A 22,542-nucleotide genomic window follows, 5' to 3' on the forward strand; every position below is an offset into this window, starting at 1 on the left:
AAACATAGATAGGCAGATGTCACCAAAGATTGGCAGCCCAGGGGGAATGTGGCTGTCAGCTGGTGAGCTGGTTTAGTGGGCAAAAGTGGAGTTCCTGTCAGACAGCTTCTGGCTCTCCAAAGCAGGCAACAGGATTCTATTGAGAAGGCAGCTGGTGGCTTAAGAGGGCAGAGTGCTTAGTAGCTGGGACATAATGGGACAAAGCAAACTGACCAGAGAAGCATGACTGGAGTGGCAAGTGATGAGGTTGAACATAAAAGATTTGATAGTGTGACTGATCTCCTCAGGTGAAGGCTGGATTTGTCCAGCCAGAATTTTTGCCAGGCTGTTTGGAAGGAAAGACAAACTGCCATTGGCACTGCTGTAATCCAGAATGGCAGCTATGGCCACAGAGAAAGGAAGTAGACTGGAAGGGTCCAAGTGAACTTGAGGCCTGAGGCTGCTCTTGGGGTGGTTATTGTACGAACAGCTAAGTGAGCCGGATAGTCTGAGAACATCCCCGAGTAACAGGATGCTTGGGCTTCCACTTGTGGGAATGGAGTAGTTTGAGGTTTCACAGACTAAGGAAGAGGTGGTGGGACTGAGGGCCAGATCACTAGGAAGCCAGGTCACAGAGAAGCCAGGGTGTTTGATGTGTCATCAGCGCAGCCTCTGAGGTCACTCTGGCTAGGCAGGGAATGGCTTAGAGAGAAAGACAGAGCCAGTGGCAGAGGCCTCGGGGTTGGGGGGAGAGGGCTTTGGGACACGGAAATACCACTTCTACCTGAGGTACCTGGGACATGAGAGAATAAAGAACCATACCCCTGCACACCTGCAGGGACAGTTATATGCTCAAAGAGCAACAGATCTCTTAGATCTAGAGGCAGAGGAATACTGTGAGGAGAGCCAGGAGGTTAGAGAGGTCTGCAGACCACTATGGCCCCTGCCATGGCCAGAATCGGATAGGGCCACATCTTCAGGCTCGACCGAGCTCACAAGGGAGCCTTCAATAAGGGAGTGAGCAGCAAGGACTGCTGGCTGTTTCTTCTACTTCAGCCCTGTTCCTTCGCAGTCCATGAAGCAAGTCAGGTCACACTGCAGCAGCAAGGCAGTGCCACCTTAATTCAGAGCCACATTTCAAACAGCCAGAGTCCAGCACAGAGAAATCCAGAGCCATCCCTTCCAAACCCAGGTTACAGGATCCATCCTGTCTCTAGTGTGGCAGGAGCCAATGAAAGCAGTACTAACAATTTCGAGCTCAGAAAACAGGCTAAGATGGTATGTCTCCGAGCACACCAGCACTTGGCTAAGGTTAGGTCCTGGAACTTGCTGTGGAGACCACAGGCCTCCAGGCCGCCCTGCTGCAGACTCCACCGTGGGGCCAAGCCGCAGGTGCCCAGGTGAAAGAGCCCCACTCTCTTCTTCGCAAGATTCTAATGCATGAACTCCTTAAGAACACATCTTATAAACTAACCCAAAGTGAAAGTGCTTGCCCCGGCCTGACAATCAAAATGCAAACCATTTTCAGTGAGAAAATTGTGAGTCTGAAAATTTTGCATTGAATTGTCATAAATCCATCAGATGCTTCACACACATCCCAAAACTGATACCCAGTATGTGCTTACGCCCGCACCCTATGCATGCACACTCACAGGAGACTTGGTCCTTGATAACAGCTGCAGATAGGTTGGCCCTGGCAGCATAATCAGCAGAATACTTCACTGCCACATCGGGAGAGTGTCCTCTCTTCTCTCCAGGGTCTATAAATTTCATTTAGCATGTGTTATGTGGCCAGTGTAGACAGTCATTAGCTTAGAAGTAAGATTCCTTAAAAGTTCTAAATTTTTTTAAATTTGCAAAACACTTTCCATGAAAAGGATGTTTACATATAACCTATAAATACCTGCTTAACCCACAGTATGATGTATGTAGTAGACATTTGTAATCTTAAAATAATAGAAAAATATTACATATAGTCAGTTGCATTCTAATTAAAATACCATTCTGAAGTTGGAGAGTCTGTAGGATTTGAGCTTAGATATCAGCATTTGGGCACAGCAACTTATAAGACTCTCAGGAGCTGGGGTGGGAGTGAGACAGGGTTTCACTATGTAATAGAGGCTGGCCTTAACTTGTGATAATTCTCCTGCCTAAGCCTCCCAAGTGCTGGGATTACAGGCATGTGCTACTATACCCAGATTCTGCACCCCTTTTATAATTAATTTTTTAAGTGGAGGGATAAAAAGGAGAAAATTGGCCCAGGGATATAACTCAGTGGTACAATTCCTGTCTAGCAACCATGCGGTCCTGAGTTCAATTCCTAGTACCAAAAAAAAGAGAGAGAAATTGCACTTATGTAACTGAACAAAAATTAGAAAAAACAAGGATAAGGAGGGCGGGGTTGCATGTGTATGTGTATGCCTGAAGACTGCTAGTATAGTAATTACCTCAGAGCTTCCCACACTTCAACCTTACCCACAAAATAGGAACAATAATTCTGTCCACAACCTTGCTGTGTTGTAGGGCTGAGAGATTGCAAACACCATAAATATTAGCGCTGCTCTTGATTACTATTAGTTATCAGCGTCGTCGTCATCGATGCTGTGACTGCATGCCCAGCCCCAAGGAAGAGCCGGAGTGGCAGTGGGGCTGCTGAGGGGGAGCTCCTTGGCCACAGCTGGTGGGGCTGGTGTCCCGGTAGCTGCAGAAGGCGCCACTGCCTTTGGGGAAGGCAAAGGCAGGAGAAAGCTTGGTCGAAGCAGCTGTTCAGCATCCCAGTCCGAACTCAACTGTATGTTCACAAGCCAGAAACCACACAAAAGCTGAGGCTGCAGCGAGGCTGCAGGGGGCCCTGTGATGGATGGCAGGGAGCGCGTGGGGACCAGTTGGGCGGTGTGATCACAGAAGCTGTGCCCAGCCAGGCGGGGACGATGGGAATTCATCTGTAGAATGTTGATGGTCACAGATGTGCAGACTTTACACAAGAACCTATCGTGTTTACAGATAAACCAAGTGCCACTGATTATCTTGTGTGCTACATTAACTGTGTTCTCCTTTTCCCACCTTACCCTCTTTTCCTCGGTCTTTCCCTGCCTCTCCCTTTTGCATAAACAGTGTCAAATCCTGTTTCCAAAACATGGAGATCTGCAAGCGGCGAGTGAATATGTACGACACGGTGAACCAGAGCAAAACCCCTTTCATCACACACGTGGCCCCCAGCACGTCTACCAACCTGACCATGACCTTTAACAACCAGCTGACCACTGTCCACAACCAGGTAAGCGGGCAGCAGAGGGCGGCCAGGCCGGGCTCCTGATGTGGGCAGCAGGACTTGAATCCCCAGAGCCTCTCTCTAAGGAAGCCCTTGCTTCCACCTTTATGGCTTTGGCCCACTCGGGTGCTCTTTGTTTGACTATTGGCCTCAGCGGTCTCACAAAGGACTCACAGGGCCTTCTCTCTGTGGCTGCGCCACTTCCTGCTCTCCGCTGCCTGACACCATGACACTTCTGCGCCTGACCTCTAGCCAGTAAGGAATCCCAGAACTGAAAAGGACTTGTGCGCCTCCCTCACCCCTCTGCCCTGGGTCCATGTACTCTCCATCCAGGACAAATAAAACCTGTCCTTTCTCCAGGCCACTGGGAAAGCAGCTCAGCAGGCTGTCAGCAGGATCCTAGCAGCTAGAGAAGGGACCAGAAAACGAAGGGATTCTTTCCCCCTGCAGATTTCTAACCTTTTGCAGAAAATTAGCAGAATCCAGCATAATGCTTAAAATATGGGAAAGTATTTACTGAATGATAATCTCCAAGCTGTAGCTCCGACTACCTCTTAAGATCTAAGACTATTTATCTGGCTTTTTGAGACAGGGTCTCATATGTAGTTCAGGCTATCTTTGAACTCACTGTGTAGCCCTTCACCTTGTGGCAAGCCTCCTACATCAGCCTCCCAAGTGCTGGGATTATAGAGGTCCACCCTCACACCAGTCCTAAAACTGTTTGTGCTGTCATCTTCCAGTCTCACAGTTCCCCCGAAGAGGCATCCCTAGACTTTTCTTTTCTTTCTTTCTTTCTTTCTTTCTTTCTTTCTTTATTTATTTATTTATTTTGTGTGTGTGTGGCCAGCTCAGCCCACCAGGGGGCGGGCTGGCTGGCATGTGGTGCTGGGGGATTGAACCGCGGTCCCTGTGCTTTGCTCAGCTTAGCTTATTATACGTAGGTGCTTTAGACCACTGAGCCATCTCACCAGCCCCCTAGACTTTTCTTGATACCAATCTATGACAAAAATGGTTGTGTTTACACTTATGCCCACCCAGACACAACCACTGAGAAGAGGAATGCAAATGTGCTACCCCTGAAGCGTGGCTACGTTTACCTGGCCACCCACTTTGTTGTCAGGTTCCCCCTTGTCACTGAGGAATTCCTGACCTTTGCTTTTCAGCCCTGCCCCTGTCCCTGCCAGTCCTTTCTTGTATTCTAGGGATTCGCAGTGGGGAGCAGGGCCTTATTGCATGCTGTGTGCTAAGGCCCAGGCTTTTACTTCCTTCTGCCCCCTGCCACCAAGTCAGGGGGAATCTGCTGCCCCCTGGAGGCCATTATTATTGACGCTTTCTCTTAATGCTTAGGGCCAAAGAAAGGAACATTTCCTCCTCACCCTTAGCTCAGACCTAAGGCTAAGGGATCTGCAGCAAGATATGAACTTCTGACAGCTGTCACTGTGGTTTTGGTCATTACTGCCTGAGCTTTTCCTCCAGGCCTCAGGAGACACATGATATTAACCTGCTAACCCCACATAGCATATCCCCATCCACTGTCTGTCCACCCCATCCAATACCAAAAGGCCTGAGGGAGTGCAGAGCAGGATCCTCCACAGCATGGGTCACATTAGACAAGTGCCCACCAAGCTGTCCTGTCTCTACCAAGCTGCAGAGCCACAGGACCCACATGGTCCTGGGCTCCTGACCATGCCAAGGGAAGCCACCTCCATCCTACCTGTCAGACGACCAAAAGGGCTTCTCATCAAAGGGGTGGTTACCTAACCGCTCTTCTTCATAGCACTGAGATCTTCCAAATCAGGAAGCTGCTGGGAATTTAGTAAAGTGTTTGGACCATAGCACTGGGTAAAGGGAGATGCCATTCTACAAAAGCAAGGAATCCGAGAATACGATCTCCATTCTCTGGCACTGGATTCTACTGTACCCTGCTTTTGAAGATATCAGGGTTAAACGTTCCTCAGCAGTAAGGCCTGCCATCCTCCTCTGACAGTGTCATGAAGTGGTAAGATCACTGATAGTAAACAGTTAGTATGTCCCAGACTGTCCTACATATGTCATGCTTCATCTTCCCAGCAGCCATGTAAGATAGGTGCTAATATTGTCATCCTTTCCATTTTAGAGAGAAAACAAGTACAGAGCAATTAAACCTGTTACCCTGGCTACTTTCTTAATTCATGCAAGACAGGCTTGGGCCTTGAACCAAACAGTCGGGTGTCCGTACTCTTGGAGCACATGCACACACGCACATGTATGCACACGCTCTTGTACACACACAGCACCACATGGTTCCACAGCTCCTCAATGCCTTTCTTCTCTGGCCTCCATGCATTCTAGTAGCTTGCTTTCCATAGGAGCTCCGTGGACCTTTTGTGCCCATATAAATATTGAGAAGCAGCAAAATGCACTCACAGTTTAATCCTAGAAGTAGGACATTAAGCTATGTAAACAGCTCCTCACTCCCTGCAACGCATGTGTGGCAGACACACCAGAGACTTTTCCTGAGCGGCCACCAACCTATAACACTTTATGTCTTAAGGAAACTGGGTCAGTGACACATAGCCCTTCTGTCTGCTAGAAGCTGGCTTCCCCTGCTTTCTAGAAGCATAACCCAGGTAGTAACATAGTGAATGAGGAGCCCGCTGTTGGGTATTCTTAGTATAACCCAGTGGATCAGCCACTTCTCTGGCGTATCTGTGGCATTCTGTGATTTGTACCTAGCATTCTTTTTTCTTTTTCAGACAGGATCTCACTGTGTAGTCAGGGTTGGCTTTGAGCTCGTGGCAGTCCTGCCTCAGCCTCCCAAGTGCTGGGATGACAGGCATCTGCCACTACGCCTGACTGCACCTAGCAGTCTAAGAATATTAACTTGTGTTTGTAGGCCAAACCCCTTCATGGGTGTCAAACCTTTTGAGTGTCTATTACAACTATGATTCTGGGGGGCTGGAGAGATGGCTCAGTGGTCTAAAGCACCTACTTGGAACAAGCTTGGCAAAGCACAGGGACCGCGGTTGGATCCCCCAGCACCACATGCCAGCCAACCCCGCCCCCTGGTGGGCTGAGCTGGCCACACACACAAAATAATAATAATAACTATGATTCTGCTTGCAAGAATTACTTATCCCGTTTTTTTAAGGCCCACATTGCCAGCAAACTTACTTTTTCTTATTGTCTCCATTTCTTAGCTACAGAGCTGTTAGTTACCCCTCCCTGCTCCTCTGGAACAGGTGACAGGCTAATTACCTTTCCCAGTACCAGAGGACACAGAGAGATAGAAAACTGGTACCTTTTCACAAGCTTCTTCAGCCAATCTTTAGATCAGAAACTAGAGGGACCCTGCCTGCGTGCTGATAGTCACAGTATGGACAGGCACAGGACAGGATGCAACTTCATTTGTCCTTGAATCTGCAAGAGCTGGAGAACTCGTCCTCTCAGTGAGCTCATGGTCTCCACGGTGAGATGGGTCATAAGCAAACCCAGATAAATGCCAGCACAGACTCAGGTACAGGAATCCAGAGCAGAGCAAGACCTCTTCAGGCTGGACAGCCCTTTAGTGCGAGCCTAGCTGCGGGGTCTACACCATACCCTGTAAGAGCGAGACAGGAGCCGTGTTGCCATTGATGGGGTCATGAGGGGAAGTGGACCTGCTGTGGAGCACAAGGTCACAGGCCTAGGCCTCAAGCGCAGGGCTTTGCATAGAATACTGTGGGCCAAAGGATTTATCTGAAACCCAAGACCTGTGCTCACATAGGCTTGGAAAACAATGACCGGACTAATCTGCCCTGTACCAGGAACCTAAAGAGCAGGAAAAGCTAAGCTAAGAAAGGATGAGGAGCAAAGAGATCGGGCACAACATACAGCCCGTACTCCCTCGCAGGCTCTGGAGCTGTTGAGCAGGCCGGACACCCACGGGTACTTCTGGAAGAATAATCTGGAAAGAATGGCCACCATCCCCAAGAGGAGTTGGAAGAGAAGCAGGGACTGGGGCATCACTGTTCAGGACCTACAGGACCCCAGCCCCAGGAAGCAACAAGTAAAAAGAATTGGGGCACCTGGAGCAGCAGGAGCAGTGATTGACCAGAGAGAGCATCAGCTCAGCATGAGCTGGGGCACCTAGAGGACACTGGTGCCAGGGCCCCAAGCAGGGAAACCCTCAGGCTAGAGCTAGGCTCCAGCATGCAGAATCTAAGCAGATGACACGTGTTGGGAAGCTTCCCGGAGAGAGCAACGGGGGAACCAGCAAGTGAAGTCCTTCCGCCAGAGGCAGACACAGGCTCTGGTTTCCGCCTGTGTGTGAGTGTGCCCTGCCATTGTGTTTGGATGTAGGTGGCAAACAAACACACATGTTAAAATATATATCTTCGATATATATTTTTGGGGCCAGGGAGATGTCTCAGTAGGATAAGCGCTTCCCTGGCAGGCACAAGGGCCTGAGTTCTATCCCCCGTTCCACCAAAGAAAAAAAGTATCTTCAGTCCTAATCCACATACCACAATGTAGTGATTGTTTTCAAACAAACTGCCTTCCTGTAAAATTAAGCCTACAATCCGAGTATAAAAAGCATATATAAAATGAGACCTGGTCCTTACTATCAAACCTGACACATTCGCACACTCTGCTCAGCCTCTGTGTGTATGTCCAGGATGGCACTTGGCTCTTCCCCTCTGTGTCCCTTTCTCTTCATACCTGCTAGAGGCATAACCTCCTCCATAGACAATGTGCAGCTTGAAACTTGTGCCAGCCTCCCCTTATCTTGCTAAAGGATCAGTGTGAGGAAAACTAAGAAGGGAGAAACTGAAGAATCCCAGTTTGGAATTTGTTCTTCTGGAGGCTTCATGTTGAAATTGACTTTCAAATGGTGTCTCTTCCTGAAGGAGAAAGGAGAGAAAACACCATTGTGATGGCTTGCGCTTGTCAAACCCACTCCACTGAAACTGGATCTCCAGCCCTCTCTGTCCCACCCCTAGTAGCCGAATGCCACCCTCAGGGCCAGGAACTCAGACAAGAGAGCCCAGTCTCTGAGGGCCCTAAAGTGCAGGGTCTCTAGCTCACAGCTCCACAGTAACTGCTCTGCAGCATCTAAGGATGCCATGGGCCTGGGCAAGAGGGCACCTTGTAGGGCTGTGCTGTAGCTCCTCCTGGGGCCAGTGCTGCTGGGCTGAGGTCTGAAGATCCGGGGCTTGGGCCGTCAGGGCCTGCAGAGGCCTCTTCCTGGATTGGTCACCCAGGTTATGGACTGCCCCACCAGGCCCCAGGGGAAGAGTAACCTTGGATGCATGGCAGGCACCACTGTCCCTGTCTGCCTAAAGCCCCTTAGTTGGTGGGAACAGGCCAGGTGGGGTAAAGTGAGGCTCGGCTCAGCTTCTCACACTGTTGCAGTGCAGAACCCAAGGAATCCCAAAGCCCTCAGCTCAGACCTGGCTTCCAGGTTGGTTGCTAGGAAGACACAATTGGTCCAAGAGGAGGGGCAGATGTTTTATTTAATAGTTTCCCAGCCTAACCTATAACTTTTCCACATGTAAACATATAATAAATAGGCAGCCCTTTGTACTGTTGTCTGGGCCCCGTGACTGCAAGGAGTAGGCCTGGATACGAGCCTCAGAGGTGCTGCATGTCTCCTGTGCCTTCCAGTGCCTACCCTGCGACTTTCAACTGGGTTTCTGCTTCTCTCTGTTTGTGCTCTTAGTTTTTGTTTGTTCTCTTTGAGTTCATTTATTTGGTTTAAATTCATATCTCCCAACGTACCACCTCCCTCATTTTTTATTTTTGTTTATTTTTGTTTAATCCCCGTCATTCCTTTAGGCTCCCACCTCCACCAGTGCCACTATTTCCTTAGCCAATCCCGAGGTCTCCATACTAAACTACCAATCTACACTCTACCAGCCCTCAGCGGCATCCATGGCTGCAGTGGCCCAGCGGAGCATGCCCCTGCAGACGGGAACAGCTCAGATTTGTGCCCGGCCTGACCCCTTCCAGCAAGCGCTCATCGTGTGTCCCCCTGGCTTCCAAGGTAAGCGGACAGAGCTGCTGCTCTCCAGCACTTGGGCAGCTGCCAGCCCCTGGCGTGCTCCTTCCATGGAAGAAAGCCCTCTTTTCCTTCAGTGAGAGGTGAGCCTGTGCCAGGGGCTCATGTCCCACTGTGACCAACCTAGAACAATAGGACTTGTGCTTGGGCACCAAGTCAATTTGTTGTTTTTGTCACCACCTGCCAGGGATTGTGTCCCTGGTCAGCTGCCTGTAATTCAGGACATTGTCAGTGGGCCCTTTGTCATGCTGATGTGTGTGCTTGCTTTCCTCACATGAAAGGCCCTGTTGCAGTATCTATAGAGAGTTGCCAATCTGCCCAGCAGCCAACATCATCCAATTCTATCTGTATGAGAAGTTCCTTCCAGGGCCTCCTCCCCAGAAGGATTCTTTGGCCATGACCCCAGCAGCACTCTTCTCATGTAGAGTGACTGTTACCTTGTGGCAGTGCACAGAGAAAGCTGACCTCCTGGCCTGTAAAAAACATTTAAGTTTTGTTTTTTTTGGGGGGGGTTGGTGGGAGGTGCTTCTTCTTAGGGGAGGTTTATTTTTTAGTTTTAGTGCCGAGGACTAAACCCAGGGCTTCCAGCTTGCTAGGCAAGCATTCTACCGCTAAGCCAAATCACCAGCCCCGCTGTTTTTTAATTTAAAAACTAAAGGGGAAACTTCATGAAGCCCCTAAAACAAAACCTGGTTGTCAGGAACTGGGAGATGACAGATGAGCTACTGGCTGGGCGGGATCTCCTCATCTAGCTGTTTCTGGTCACTCATCTGGCTCCTCTCTTCCTCCTGGTTGGAGCAGGCTTACAGGCCTCTCCCTCCAAGCATGCTGGCTACTCAGTGCGCATGGAAAATGCCGTCCCCATCGTCACTCAAGCCCCAGGAGCGCAGCCTCTTCAGATCCAGCCAGGCCTGCTTGCTCAGGTAACCTTTCCTCTGTCACCACACACGTCACATCCCCTGTGTCAATGTCATTTACCGGGAAGCTCTGTCTCCAATAATTCACTCCCTAGTAATGAGTTAGGAGCTTCCAGTCATTGGAATATATCTCTAATATCCTAAATGATCCCCAAGTGAATTACCTTCCTAAGTATCTGCTTACAATTTCAAGAAGAGATGTAGATACCAAGAGTCTAGGGAAATTACTGTGGGATCTTTGTAATGCAAATTAATCTGGGAGACCAAGGTTTTAATCTGAAATCTGCTAGAAATTCTCAATGACCTAAGGCAAGGCAGTTAACATCTCTTTGCCTCAAATTTCTTCCTTGCAAAATAGAAATGATTTTCTGAAGCCAAAAGAGCCCTGAAGATTATTCCTCCATTTTGTAGTTGAAAAACAGGCTCAAAGCAGCTGCGTGCTGGAACCTCCCTTGTCTTTCCATGTAGGTACTCTGAATGGTAGCTGGAATTTTCAATTCCAGCCTTGGAGATGAAAATGTCTGGAATTCCGTCAAGAATAATATAACCTGGGGCTGGGGAGATTGCTCAGTGGAATAAGCGCTTCCCTGGCAAGCGCAAAGGCCTGAGTTCAATCCCCGGTTCCGCAAAAAAAAAAAAAAAACAGAATAATATAACCTGAAGGCAAGAGTAGCAATAACAGTAATGAATCCTCGATGCTATTTGAACCCTAGTAACAAGTACCCCATTGTTATGGCAGGCACTGTGCAGTTGTTTATTTAATAATCCCTGCAACAATACAGTAAGGCGTTTGTCTCCATCTGACAAACTGAAACTAGAACTGATTCTCAAAGACACACAACAATGAGATGACAGAGCCAGACCCCAAGCCCAAGAGGCCTGAGGCCAGCACCTGTCCCTCATCATCCTGCTGCCCATTTTCCATCTCTTCCTTTCTGCAACAGGGTGCAAGGGCAGTTGACCTGGATGTCGTCAGTTAGGGAGCACTTTATGCTTAGTAAGGCAGGTTCCCAAGGTGTTCCCAAAGACACTTTACTTATGATCGCTTGTTAAATAGAAGTGGTTGTGGTTTTAATCTTTATGTAATCACATTGTACAAGTTGTTCTTGGCTTTCCTATAGTCTGCTGGTGTCTCTATTGTTCTGTTCATCTTAATCCTCATAACTTTAATAGATGTCTTAGTAACTGGTAAGGAAAGCTTGGTTCTCATGTACTTCAGTATTTCCTTGTCTCTTGTCTTTTGCATATGAATTTTTTTTTAAATTTGAAATAGGGTGTCAGTAAGTTCCCAGGCTGCACTTGAACTTGAGATTCTCCTGCATTAGCTTCCCAGAGTGCTGGGATTATAGGCTTGTACCACCACACCTAGCTTCCATATGAATTTCAACGTCAGTCTTCTATAAAAATGTTAGTTTAAAAACAAAGAGAATATTGGAGGGCTGGTGAGACAACTCAGTGGACTGAGCGCCTGCTTAGGCAAGCACAGGATCCAGGGTTTGATCTCTGGCCCCACGTGCTGCGCCGTCCCCGCTCCTGGGAGCCCTGAGCTGGCCACCGAGACCAGGTGTGGTGGCATGCGCCCATAATCCCAGCACTGGGGAGGCTGAAAACAGGAGGATCACTACAAATTCAAGTTGTATAGTAAGACCCTGTGCCAGAATACATTTAAAAAAAAAAAGTTAAATAACAGTGCTCGGGGCCGGGGAGATGGCTCAGTGGAATAAGCGCTTCCCTGGCAAGCGTAAGGGCCTGAGTTCAATCCCCGATTCCACCAAAAAAAAAAAAAATAACAGTGCTCATATTGAATGTCCTTGACTTCTACTTTAAAGTAAATCCTTCTAGCTGATTCTTGGTTATTCTATTTACTACAAATATTTGATAGAGAAACTATCATACTTACATTTTTAATGAATATTGAATTATATCAAACATTCTTTCTGCATCTGTTGAAATACCTATATCATTTGTTCCCTAATCTGTTAAAACAACACATTATATATAATGTAACAAGTAAGTATAACAAGTTATATAACAGATTGCACAATCTAAACTATCCTTATATTTATAAGATAAACTTTATTGAATTATGTTGTGTTTGGTATGATGCTATACTTTTAAGTACTGGATTCATTTGGCAAATACTGTAATTAGCATTTTCACATCTGTGTTCATAGGTGAGAAATGGCATGTGAATTTCCCTTTCTTATAGAATCCTTCTTTGATTTGAATACAGGGTTAAACCTGTCTCGTAAAATATGTTGGCACCCTGTCTCTTCTTCCCTAAAATACAAAAATAAATAAATAAAATAAAATACGTTGGATATCGGCACCTCTTCGGGAAAAGCTAAGATGGACATGATTTGCTTTTGCGACACCATGAGTGGCCGCTGACAGTAGCAGCTGGTGGCCTGGTGACACACAGGCTTCTTTCATGGGGGATGCTGTCAATGAAGACCCTCTATATTTAAAGCAGGTCTCCCTCCTATCTTAGCAGTCCTTGCAGCTTCCTTTTGTTGCCTAGTTCCAGAGTAGGGAGTTCAGAAAAGCCCAAGATGGATCAAAGGAAAGAACTGCAGCTGTCCAGGGACTAAGAAGGTTTTCATATTTTATCTGAATGCCAAAAACCCAGACCAGTCCCCTCTGCTGCTCTTCTGTGAGCCAGAAAATCTATAGATTTCATGTGTGCTTTGAAGGGTAATTACAGGCCTTTTATTGTGTTTGCACACTTAACCTGAGTAAGCTAACAGCCATCTCTGAAAGAAGTAACAAGCAGCATCTCCTCTTAGCTCAAGTACACTTCTTCATTGTGCAGTTTGGTGGAACCAGTAGGGTTGGCATTTCTGGCAGAACCGGGGATTGAACTCAGGCCCTTGCGCTTGCCAGGGAAGCGATTATTCTACTGAGCCATCTCCCCGGCCCAGCTTGGCATTTCTGAATTTGTTTCAGTTCTTTAGTCATAGCAAGGGAGGGCTCTACCTTTTACTTACTGGAAAAAGAATCTCCAGAGTGTGGTAAATCTCCAAGTTGATTTAACCTAAGTCTGTAATTGGGAAAGTGAACAAAAACGTGTACAAAGATTTTAATTGCTACAGTGTTTGTGGCAAAGAACTATTGGAAGCAAGTTCAGTGTGCATCCCTAGGAGATTGTTTACTCAGTAGATGAGTGCAGGAAATGGAACACTGTCTAGCCAGTAAAAAGGACGCAGTAGACCTGTGTGTCGTGACAGGTAAACTTCTAAGATATATTAAAGTTAAAAAAAAAAAAAAATTTGGCCCTATCCAGTGTCACGCCATATCTTGTTATTTATTGGTTGTTTTTCCTCTTTCTCTGTGCTTTTCACTTGATCAATGCCAACGCTAGCCTATTAAGACTGGATTCTCTCCTACAGGTTTTTAAATGATCCTTCTGAAGAACCAGAATACATCAAGTTACAAAACTAGTGTGGTGACTTTTGTCATAAAGCAGTCATTAAACATTCAAGCTGAATCTTTCATCTATGGATACATTTCTAGGCTTCAGGCAGAACCATTCTAAAAACTGTTTACCTTAAAAGTATCTAAAAACCTGGGTTCATTCTTTTTAAGAATTTTACTTTGATGGTTTGAGGCTTTGAGTCAATTCTTCTTGGCACTGTTGTTTCTGCCTTTTCCCCCCCTCGCCCCTTACCTCCTGGAAGCGGCCCCTGCTCCCTAGGAAGTCTCTTGGGCCACCCTGAGCTCTCTGTCTGCACTAGAGCAGAGAGCACATCCACTCTCCCAGCAGGGACACGGGCTGCTGTGCATGCATTGCCTATAAAGAAAAAACTCACTGTGTAGCTCAGGCTGCCCTTGAACTCAGGAGCCTCCTGCCTCAGCCTTAAAAGTGTGGATATTATAGGTGTGTGCCATAGCACCCAGCTAAGAAAACTTTTCTGCTATGTGCCTCTGTCCTTCCATGCCCAAGCTATCGCTGGCATCTGCCACCACAGAAATTGTGCATGAGCAGGTGAAGGCAGAGAGATGAGAAATACAGTTCTTGACAGAGAAAATACAGTGGCCCCTCCATTCACAAACTTAGTTCTTTCCACAATTCTGGTTGCAAACCAAACTGGACAAGAACCAAATCAAATTTCCCCATCTCAAACCCCCTTTGACTAGCAAGGCTGGGCCAGAAATTCAAAAATGCCAGACCCTTTTAGATGCCATTTTCCATAGGATTTTTACATTTCCTTTTCTTTTGTTTTCTTTGGAGAGGAAGTCTAGTTCTGTAGTCTGGCTTGCCCTTTACCTTATGGAAGTCCTCCTGCCTCAGCCTCCCTTTATATTCTTCTAGCCAACTGAATCGTTCATCACTTAAATCCCTTTAAATTTTTCCTTGAAGACAAACTATTACTTCGAATTCTTCCTACCATCCAGGATACAAATGTCAGTGCTTCTCACTCAGAACGCTCTGCCAATAACATTTTCAGACTAGTTTCTCCCACCACTGTTGTGCCACCACATTCTGCTCCTGTGTTGCTGGGTGTGGTAGCTGAATAAAGAAGACTCAGTCACACCACTCCACTCACTTGCCACACAGCCTGGTCCCTAGCACAGTCCGTCACATTTGTTTCCTCTCCATAAAGAGAGGCAGGATATTGCCTGGGAGTGTGCACTTGCATTGCCTATGCTCAGACACTGATTGCCATGTATTGGCTGTGTGACATTAAAGAAAAAAACAATTTCTTTGGTCTTTTTTTGAGACAGGGTTTCACTGTGCAGTTTAGGAGCACCTTCAACTTACTTTATTTTTTTTAAATATTTATTTATTTTTATTTATTACATTTATTTATTGTGTGTGTGTGGCCAGCTCAGCCCACCAGGGGGCGGGTCTGGCTGGCATGTGGTGCTGGGGATCGAACCGCGGTCCCTGTGCTTTGCCAAGCTTGTTTCAAGTAGGTGCTTTAGACCACTGAGCCATCTCTCCAGCCCTCAACTTACTTTATAGCCCAGGCTAGCCTAGAACTCACCGCAGTCTTCCTGCTCAGTCTCCCAAGTGCTAGGATTACAGGTGTGAGCACCGTACCCAGTCAAGAAATTATTTTTGAAATTTAAGTTTCATTCTTTTTCAAAAAATATAGCTACGTGATTTTTTAAAGTAACTACCACAGGGCTAGGGATATAGCTGTGCGGAATAAACACCTGCCTGGCAACTGCAAGGTCCTGAGTTTGATCCCTGGCTAAATAAATAAATATTAATACCACAACTTATAAAAATATACATGTGGTATGATTGGCAAATGCCATGAGTGTTTAAATTTGTAAAGTATGTATTACACTAAAAGACACATTGCCATTACCCCTCCTCAGAATATTTTCACTCCCTTTGAACACACATATCTCATCATATCTGGCGCTTTTCAGAGCGGCTCTGGAAGTCCATTTTCCTGGGCATCTTCAGTTACATTGTCACAGTTCCCTCTGTACCCTGAATTGGTTTAAAACATTTACCTTTCGTGGTCATTTTGATCTTTAGGAAGAGCCAGAAGTCATGCAGTGCCAGATCTGGGTGAGCAGGTAGACGAGGACACACCGGCATGGTTTGGTTTGACAGAAATTGCCATAAATCTCATAACTCCCTGCTCTTCCCCATTTTAAATTCTACTACCTCAGAACAATTATTTTGAACTTGACCATTCAATCTTACTTAACTCCCTGCCTCTATTAGCATACCAGACTGGGTTTTATTGATTATCCATGTTTAATATCACCACTGACTTCCTGTTCTGGAAGGTGAAGACTTAGCCCCGCTCACAACACACGCGATCTGTCTCACTCCTGCCTCTCACTTTCTCTCCCTTTCTTCCATTCTGCTCAGATGGGTTTTTAATTCCACCAGCTTTCTAGTATTTAGAGTTGTCATCAATGCTGTGTATGTGGGCAACCCATTTGGGCCCCCTCTTGTCTCTCAGGAGCTATTCATGTTCCCCATTCCAATTCTCCAATAAATTTTCCTACTCTTAAAAAAATACCTTGTTTATTACTCTTTGCTGATCTTCATAATGTGCTATAATTACTTTTCCTTTCTTGTACAACTTTGTATTTTTCCTGCCATTAATAGGTCTTGTTTTTAAATTGAATTCGTTTTCTGTGTGTTTTTTATTATGCAGCCCCAAATCCTCCCAAAGCTATTTAAAAAAAAAAAAAAAGTATGTGTTGACGTGTTATAATTGAGCATATTCAATTCAGCATCTGTTATTTTTCTGCCTGAAACCTTTTAAGACTTTCTCCTTGTCTACAGTGGTCTCAGATTTCATAACTTCATATTTTCTTGTGGGTCTTTTCTACCTCTATTGTTCTTGGCACCCTAATTTTAAATTTTTCATTCAGTACTGGAGATCAAACCCAGAGCCTCAGAAATGCTAGGCAAGGGCACTACTACTGAGCTATACCTCTAACCCTGTGTTTGCCTTTTAATCTTAAGGTTTTCTTTTGGCAATTTCTTCTCTTTTCTGTTTCTTCTCTGTAAAGTTCTTAGAATTTGGGTTTTGATAGTTCTAATTTTCTCCTTCCAGTTTTATTATTCCCCTTCTATTTTCTGTATATCGTCTGTCTGCTGCTTTCTGAGAAATGTGGACTTTTTTATCTTCTTTTGAATTGTTCATTTGTCATCGTTCAAATTTATAGTTTCTTGTTCACTGAATTTAGCTAATATTCCCCTTATATAATCTTATTTCATGGATTTTTTTTTTTTAACTCTGTTCAGTCATTAATTACAGATCTTTGGAAATTTCCTCTGGTTTCTACATGGTTTTTTGTTTGTTCTCAGTTTCTGTTTTGTTTATTCTAAGCTATTATGCTGGAAGCTTCCTATACATCTGCCTACCCCAAGCCCAGCATGGCAAACCCCCTAATTCTCAAACATCATCTCCATAGCTCTTCTCCTGTAGTTCTTTAAAGTCTCTTTAGAGAGAATATTCTGACCTCCTGCCCTGGGGGAGCTACAAGCCTGTGCTCCAGGGACCTGGGAACTGAAGAGTTTAATACGCAAGCTTCCCTTAGAATCCTTTTGTCTGCTAACTCACTTGGTAATCATCCTTCTAATGTCCTACTTCTGGAGTTCTGTGAACTGTTAGTCTCTTTGCCCTTCTGAATCTGTTTTTCCACTTTAGTTGGGTTTAGGGAGAACAATTAATGTGTATGCCTGGGCCGTGTTTCTGGGCAAGTTATTTAACCTCTCTGTGTCTCAGCTTATTTATCTGAGAAATGGGAGGAAATAATAGTCCTTACCTCACAGAATTGGTGTTAGGAGGTGACAGAATCCATTTATGAATTTATGACTTTACTCTGTTATTGGCACATAATATACATCAAGAAACATTAGCTCCATTCTTAGTGGTAGTGATAAATTTAGAAATGTGTGATGAAGCGTAATCTGAAATGAGCTGAGTGTATCAATTACGGAAAGAAGTCAAATGCAGCCTTCTATCCATTGAGGTAAATTTTTTTTTTTTTTTTTTTTTTTTTTTTTTTTTAACAATTTTTTTTTTTTTGGCTGAACTGGGAATTAAACTCAGGTCCTTGCACTTGCTAGACAAGCATTTATTCTACTGAGCCATCTCCCTGGTCCCCTAGGTAAAATATTATTATCTACTTCAAGGAAATAGAAAAAGATGATGACCTTAGCTTGCTATCAACATTTTAATTTTTATTATTATTTTTTAATCTTTTATTTATTATTTGGTATAGATCTCACTATGCAGTCCTGCTGCATGATGATCACGATCCTCCTGTCTTAGACTCCTCAGTGCTGTGATTACAAGTGTGCACCAACGTGCCTGGTTTCAGTGGCCAGCTTGGCGCGGGGCTGGCAGGGAGTGCGGTACCAGGGATTGAATCCAGGTTTAGGGAGAACAATTAATGGCAAGTCCTGGCACTTGCCAAGCAGTTACCTAGACCACAGAGCTATCTCTCCAGCCCTAGCAATATTTTTTTAAATGATGTCAGTCAAAACCCATGCCTTCGTAAGCTCTGAAGTGAGCTGAGATAACAAAGCAATAGGAATCTTACCACCAGTGGACTTGTCACTCATTGAATATTTTTAGTAGACAACTATTTTAATCAGTTAAATTTTTTTTGTTTATTGTGAATTCAGGGAACCTGAAATGCAGTGTACTATAGTTAATAGACTTGGTAGAATGGCTTTTTTCACTTAAGCAGTGGGTATTTGTTAAACACATAAGTATGATCTGTGGTCTTTGAGCTTTCTACCTATATCAAAACACATCAATAACCAAATAGATAATGTCAAAAAGCATAACGTTTCACTGGCTACTTCTGCAATACGAGGATGCTGGACGAGGGAATAGTAGTCCTGGGGACTGAACTCAGGACCTTTGCACTGATCTACACTCCCAGCCCTTTTTCATTCTGAGACAGTCTTACTCAGTCCCTTAGTTGCCCAGGCTCAAACTTGTAATCCTCCTGCCTCAGCCTCCCAGAGTGCTGGGATTACAAGCATATGCCTCCCACACACAGCTAGAATCAATATTTTTTAAGTCCTTGACTTATAATCCATTTCCAGAGGTGCTTGTGTGTATGTGTGAGTGGAAACACACAGACTGAGATGTGCCCAGTGTGTGGCACACTGCTACCTGTGTTACAAGTGAAGGTCCTCTCCAGTCAGATGGAACGAGGGAGCTGTGACAATGTTGCCCAGCCCTCAGTCCTTAGCTGCCGGAGCCGCAGTGGGAGGCCTTTAAGTGTGCAGCTCTAGGCAGCTGTGTTTGGTCTGAATCAGTGACTAAAGGCAGGCAGAATAAAGATAGAGGGTACAGACAGTTAAAACATCACACATGGCTGGGGATGTGGCTCAGAGATTGAGCTCTTCCTCCTGTGCACAGAGGTCTGGGTTCCATCCCCAGCACCACAAAAACAAAACAAAACAGAGAAAAATCCTCTCTGCAAAAAACATCACACACACTCCAGTACAGTCTACTTAAGGGGGCCTCAATCACAAAAGTTCATTTCAGACCTCTTAGAGAAATCTTGGTATATGAAGATGGAAGCACTGGCTTCCCTCCTATCATTTTTGCTTTCAGGAGAAAAATTCTCTGACTAAGATCCTAGCTAAGAATTCTGCTTCCTACCACTGGTTGTCAGTTGTTGGGCACAGATTATTGATGATCTCAGAATTGTAGATTGAAAGCGTAACACAAGCTGAACTCTGGGTGGTGTTGCTTTTTGCAGCACTGGGAGTAGCATCAGGGCCTTTTGCCTGCTAAGCAAGCTCCCTACCACCAAGGTACATCCATGACCCCCATAGATGCTTATTGATAAACAAAAGGTAGAGTATCGAGTATCATCAGAGGCTGAAAGCTTCCTGAGAGCAAGGATTCGTGTCATGTGGCCCAGCTCACTTCCTTGCACACAGCTGTGCATGGGAGTGGATGCATAAAGCGTGCTTCAGTATGAATGAACCCCTCCCATGGCACTCTGTTCCTGTACTTCCTTGGCTTCTATTTAGTGCACATATGTTAATGTTGTCTCCCTTTCACTCAGTCTGAGGAGGCCAGAAACCAGATCTCCACTTTCATGATAGTTGCAGGCTCTAGCACAGCTTCAGGTACAGATTAAGTGCTAGATTCTGCAGATCAATTTATGGTATCAAATGTGATGACCGCAAACATCCTCTGTCCTATAGCAGGCCTGGCCAAGTGGCACCCAGCAGATCCTTCTTCCCCCGGCGTGGCAGCAGCTGACCGGAGTGGCCACGCACACATCCGTGCAGCATGCGACTGTGATCCCCGAGACCATGGCCAGCACCCAGCAGCTGGCCGACTGGAGGTGAGCAGGAGACTCAGTAGGGCAGAGGTCCAGGGGTGGGTGGCACATGCACCCCAATGCGGAGATCGTGTGGACTGTGACCACCCTGTAAGCAGAGGTTAATTCTAAACAGTGTGCTAGGGTGGGAGGAAATCAGCTTTACTGATTTATAATCAATCAGCTGTCATTGTCCACCGAAAATTCAGTTGCTGCGTCATTTAATCACCAGTGTAATTCACCAGACTTGGCTCCAGATGATTACTGGGCTTTCTGAGAATAAAATTCCACTCCCAGAAGACAAATATTTTTTTTAAAAAAAGAAGACAAAGGTTTGTCACCAGTGAAAGAATGCAGAAGAGAGTCCCTAAAGCCCTAAACAATTCTAGAAAGTGTTCTCAGGATGTCTGGAGACATGGCACCCTAGAGTCTGACTCCCTCAGGAAGACTTGACAGGCGGGGATTGCTTGAAATGTTATACTGTGGCATGTCTGTTGAGCGTGCCTCTTCAGTTACTGGTCATCTTATGGACCCACGTCCACCCTCCACAGACCCTTTACCCACCTGCTGGCACACTCCACCTCTGCTGTTCACAGACCCCCCACCCACCCACCTCCCTGACTTCCACAGCCATCTGTCTCTTCTCCTCAGACCTCTCCCCAATACCATAATGCCCCTCTCCACCCAGGTAGAACCAGGTGGAAGTCCCCCAGGCTGGCTCCCCATGGCCTCTTCAGCTGTCTCTCCTGTGGCAGACTCCAGGACCAGGCACTCCCCGCCACCCTCTGAGTCTCACTACCACCTTGCAAGCCTCCCTGCACTCCTAGTCTAACCTAAACGTCTGGTGTGGATGAAGCGCTCTCAGGGAAAGGTGGACAGGGGCAACCCAAAGCCCCTGCAGAGCCTCTGCTGCGCTTCTCCATCCTCCATGTCAAACAAGCACATGGCTGCCCCTAGGAGCCCACTGCTCCCCACCCCCAGCCCGTTTGCCAGAAGCACTTTCTCTCTCTGCTTAGTCTGGTGCAGGTTAACCTCCCTGAGCCTCAGTTTCTTCTTCAGTACAGTGAGATGACGCTTACCGCATGGGATTGTTCGATGGCTTAAGATAAACCACAGAGCTCTTGGCCTGTATTTAACATGCACCATAGCAGCGCCTGACATGACAAGAAGTAAATAAGCCTGTCATCTTCCCTTCCCCCACTCACAGAGGCTCCTTCTCGGCAAGGTCGCCCTTCTTCCTGCAGCTCATTAGGAACAGCAACCAACTAGAAACATGTCTGACCAAGTGTTTTTTCCCTCACCCATTTTTCTTCTTAAGAGACCACATGTATGCCATAGTCCTTTTCTTCCTTTGTCTTTCAGCATTTATAGCTCATTTAATTCAGCGGTACTCATGCGTTTACTCATTTATGCATGTTTTCTATTTCCTCCTCCCCCTTTCTATTTTCTATCTCTTATCTAATAATCATAGACATCTAGAGCCAACAACTCCCTCCCTGTCTCTCTCCATTTCGCATGTGGGCCAGAGTGTCCATATCCGTGGCTAATGAAGGAGATGTGCCAACGCAGGCCGATTTCAAAGGAAAAAGAATGCCATGTCTGGAGGGAAATAACAAAAGAAAGAAGCCTCAACAGCAGCTCTAAAGTACATGTAAATGCCTAAGGGACTGTCAAAATCGCCACAGAAATATTCATCTGCTTTTTTGCTTTTTTTCCCTCCTATTCATCCTTTTCCCCAATTTGCAAAGATAGAATGTGATTATTTTTAAAATTTCAAATGAATTCTCCTTTGGCTCTTCATTTTATTATTAAAAGAGCTTCTGTGGGCAAATCTCTGAATCAATCACCACTTTAAACAATTTCTGTGGGAAAACAAGGCATTCAACTCCATGTAACCCAGACTATCAGAACTTCGAAATGTAACCCATTTTCAGATACAGGCTGCCAGTATTTCTATCAAAATTTGCCTCACTGTTGTTAATTTTTATTTAATACTAAACTATACATGGCTACTCAACCTTCAGTTAATCTAATTGTCCATTCAGCAAGCGTGTAATTAACTGATCAGCTGCTACATGCCTGAGCCTTGAGCTAGCCGCTCAGGGAATTCAAAAGAACATTAAGACTTCCAACACCAGAAGCATATGGCTCCCAATCTTCAAAGTTTGTTTTTCACATTAGCTAGAATTTGCTCAATAATAAAGTGATATTGCTAAGATCCTACCTACTTCAGTGATCAGAATGAGAGAATCTATTGAAGGCACTTAGTAAATTCTAAAATTAAATACACATTTTATTCAGCAATCCCCCTTTCAAAGATATTTAAGGAAAGAGTATTTATCTCCTTTCTCCAAAACTGAAACACTCTGAGCCTGCCCATTTGGCATTCTTCCCACTTGAAACTCCTCCAGCACCAACCAGCTGGGTTCCTCCCCCTCCTTTAAAACAACTTAACTGTACCAGGAAGCTCACATGTGGAGTTTAGCTTAGGAAGGCTGATTGTGTTAGGGACCCTACAGGTAGTGAAATGTCCTCACAGTCAGCTTTTACTTGAGAGAAATCTTCATCTTATAAAA

General features: G+C 45.6%; 1 protein-coding gene across 10 annotated transcripts in view; it reads left to right on the forward strand.

The window, feature by feature from the left end:
- Hipk2 (homeodomain interacting protein kinase 2) overlaps nucleotides 1–22,542 on the forward strand; it is a 210,495-nt gene that overhangs the window by 142,182 nt on the left and 45,771 nt on the right. For 7 of the 10 annotated variants that reach the window (XM_023712848.1, XM_023712849.1, XM_004629043.2 and 4 more), the window contains exons 7-10: nucleotides 3,094–3,256; nucleotides 9,047–9,254; nucleotides 10,071–10,192; nucleotides 19,848–19,990. In XM_023712848.1, coding sequence (XP_023568616.1) covers nucleotides 3,094–3,256; nucleotides 9,047–9,254; nucleotides 10,071–10,192; nucleotides 19,848–19,990 — 636 coding nt within the window. The remainder of the gene's footprint in view (nucleotides 1–3,093; nucleotides 3,257–9,046; nucleotides 9,255–10,070; nucleotides 10,193–19,847; nucleotides 19,991–22,542) is intronic. The other 3 variants (XM_023712846.1, XM_023712847.1, XM_004629045.2) reach the window with 3 other exon arrangements.

This window comes from Octodon degus, unplaced genomic scaffold (assembly GCF_000260255.1).
Source record: "Octodon degus isolate 3935 unplaced genomic scaffold, OctDeg1.0 scaffold00027, whole genome shotgun sequence".
In the NCBI taxonomy this organism is placed as follows: Eukaryota; Metazoa; Chordata; class Mammalia; order Rodentia; family Octodontidae; genus Octodon; species Octodon degus.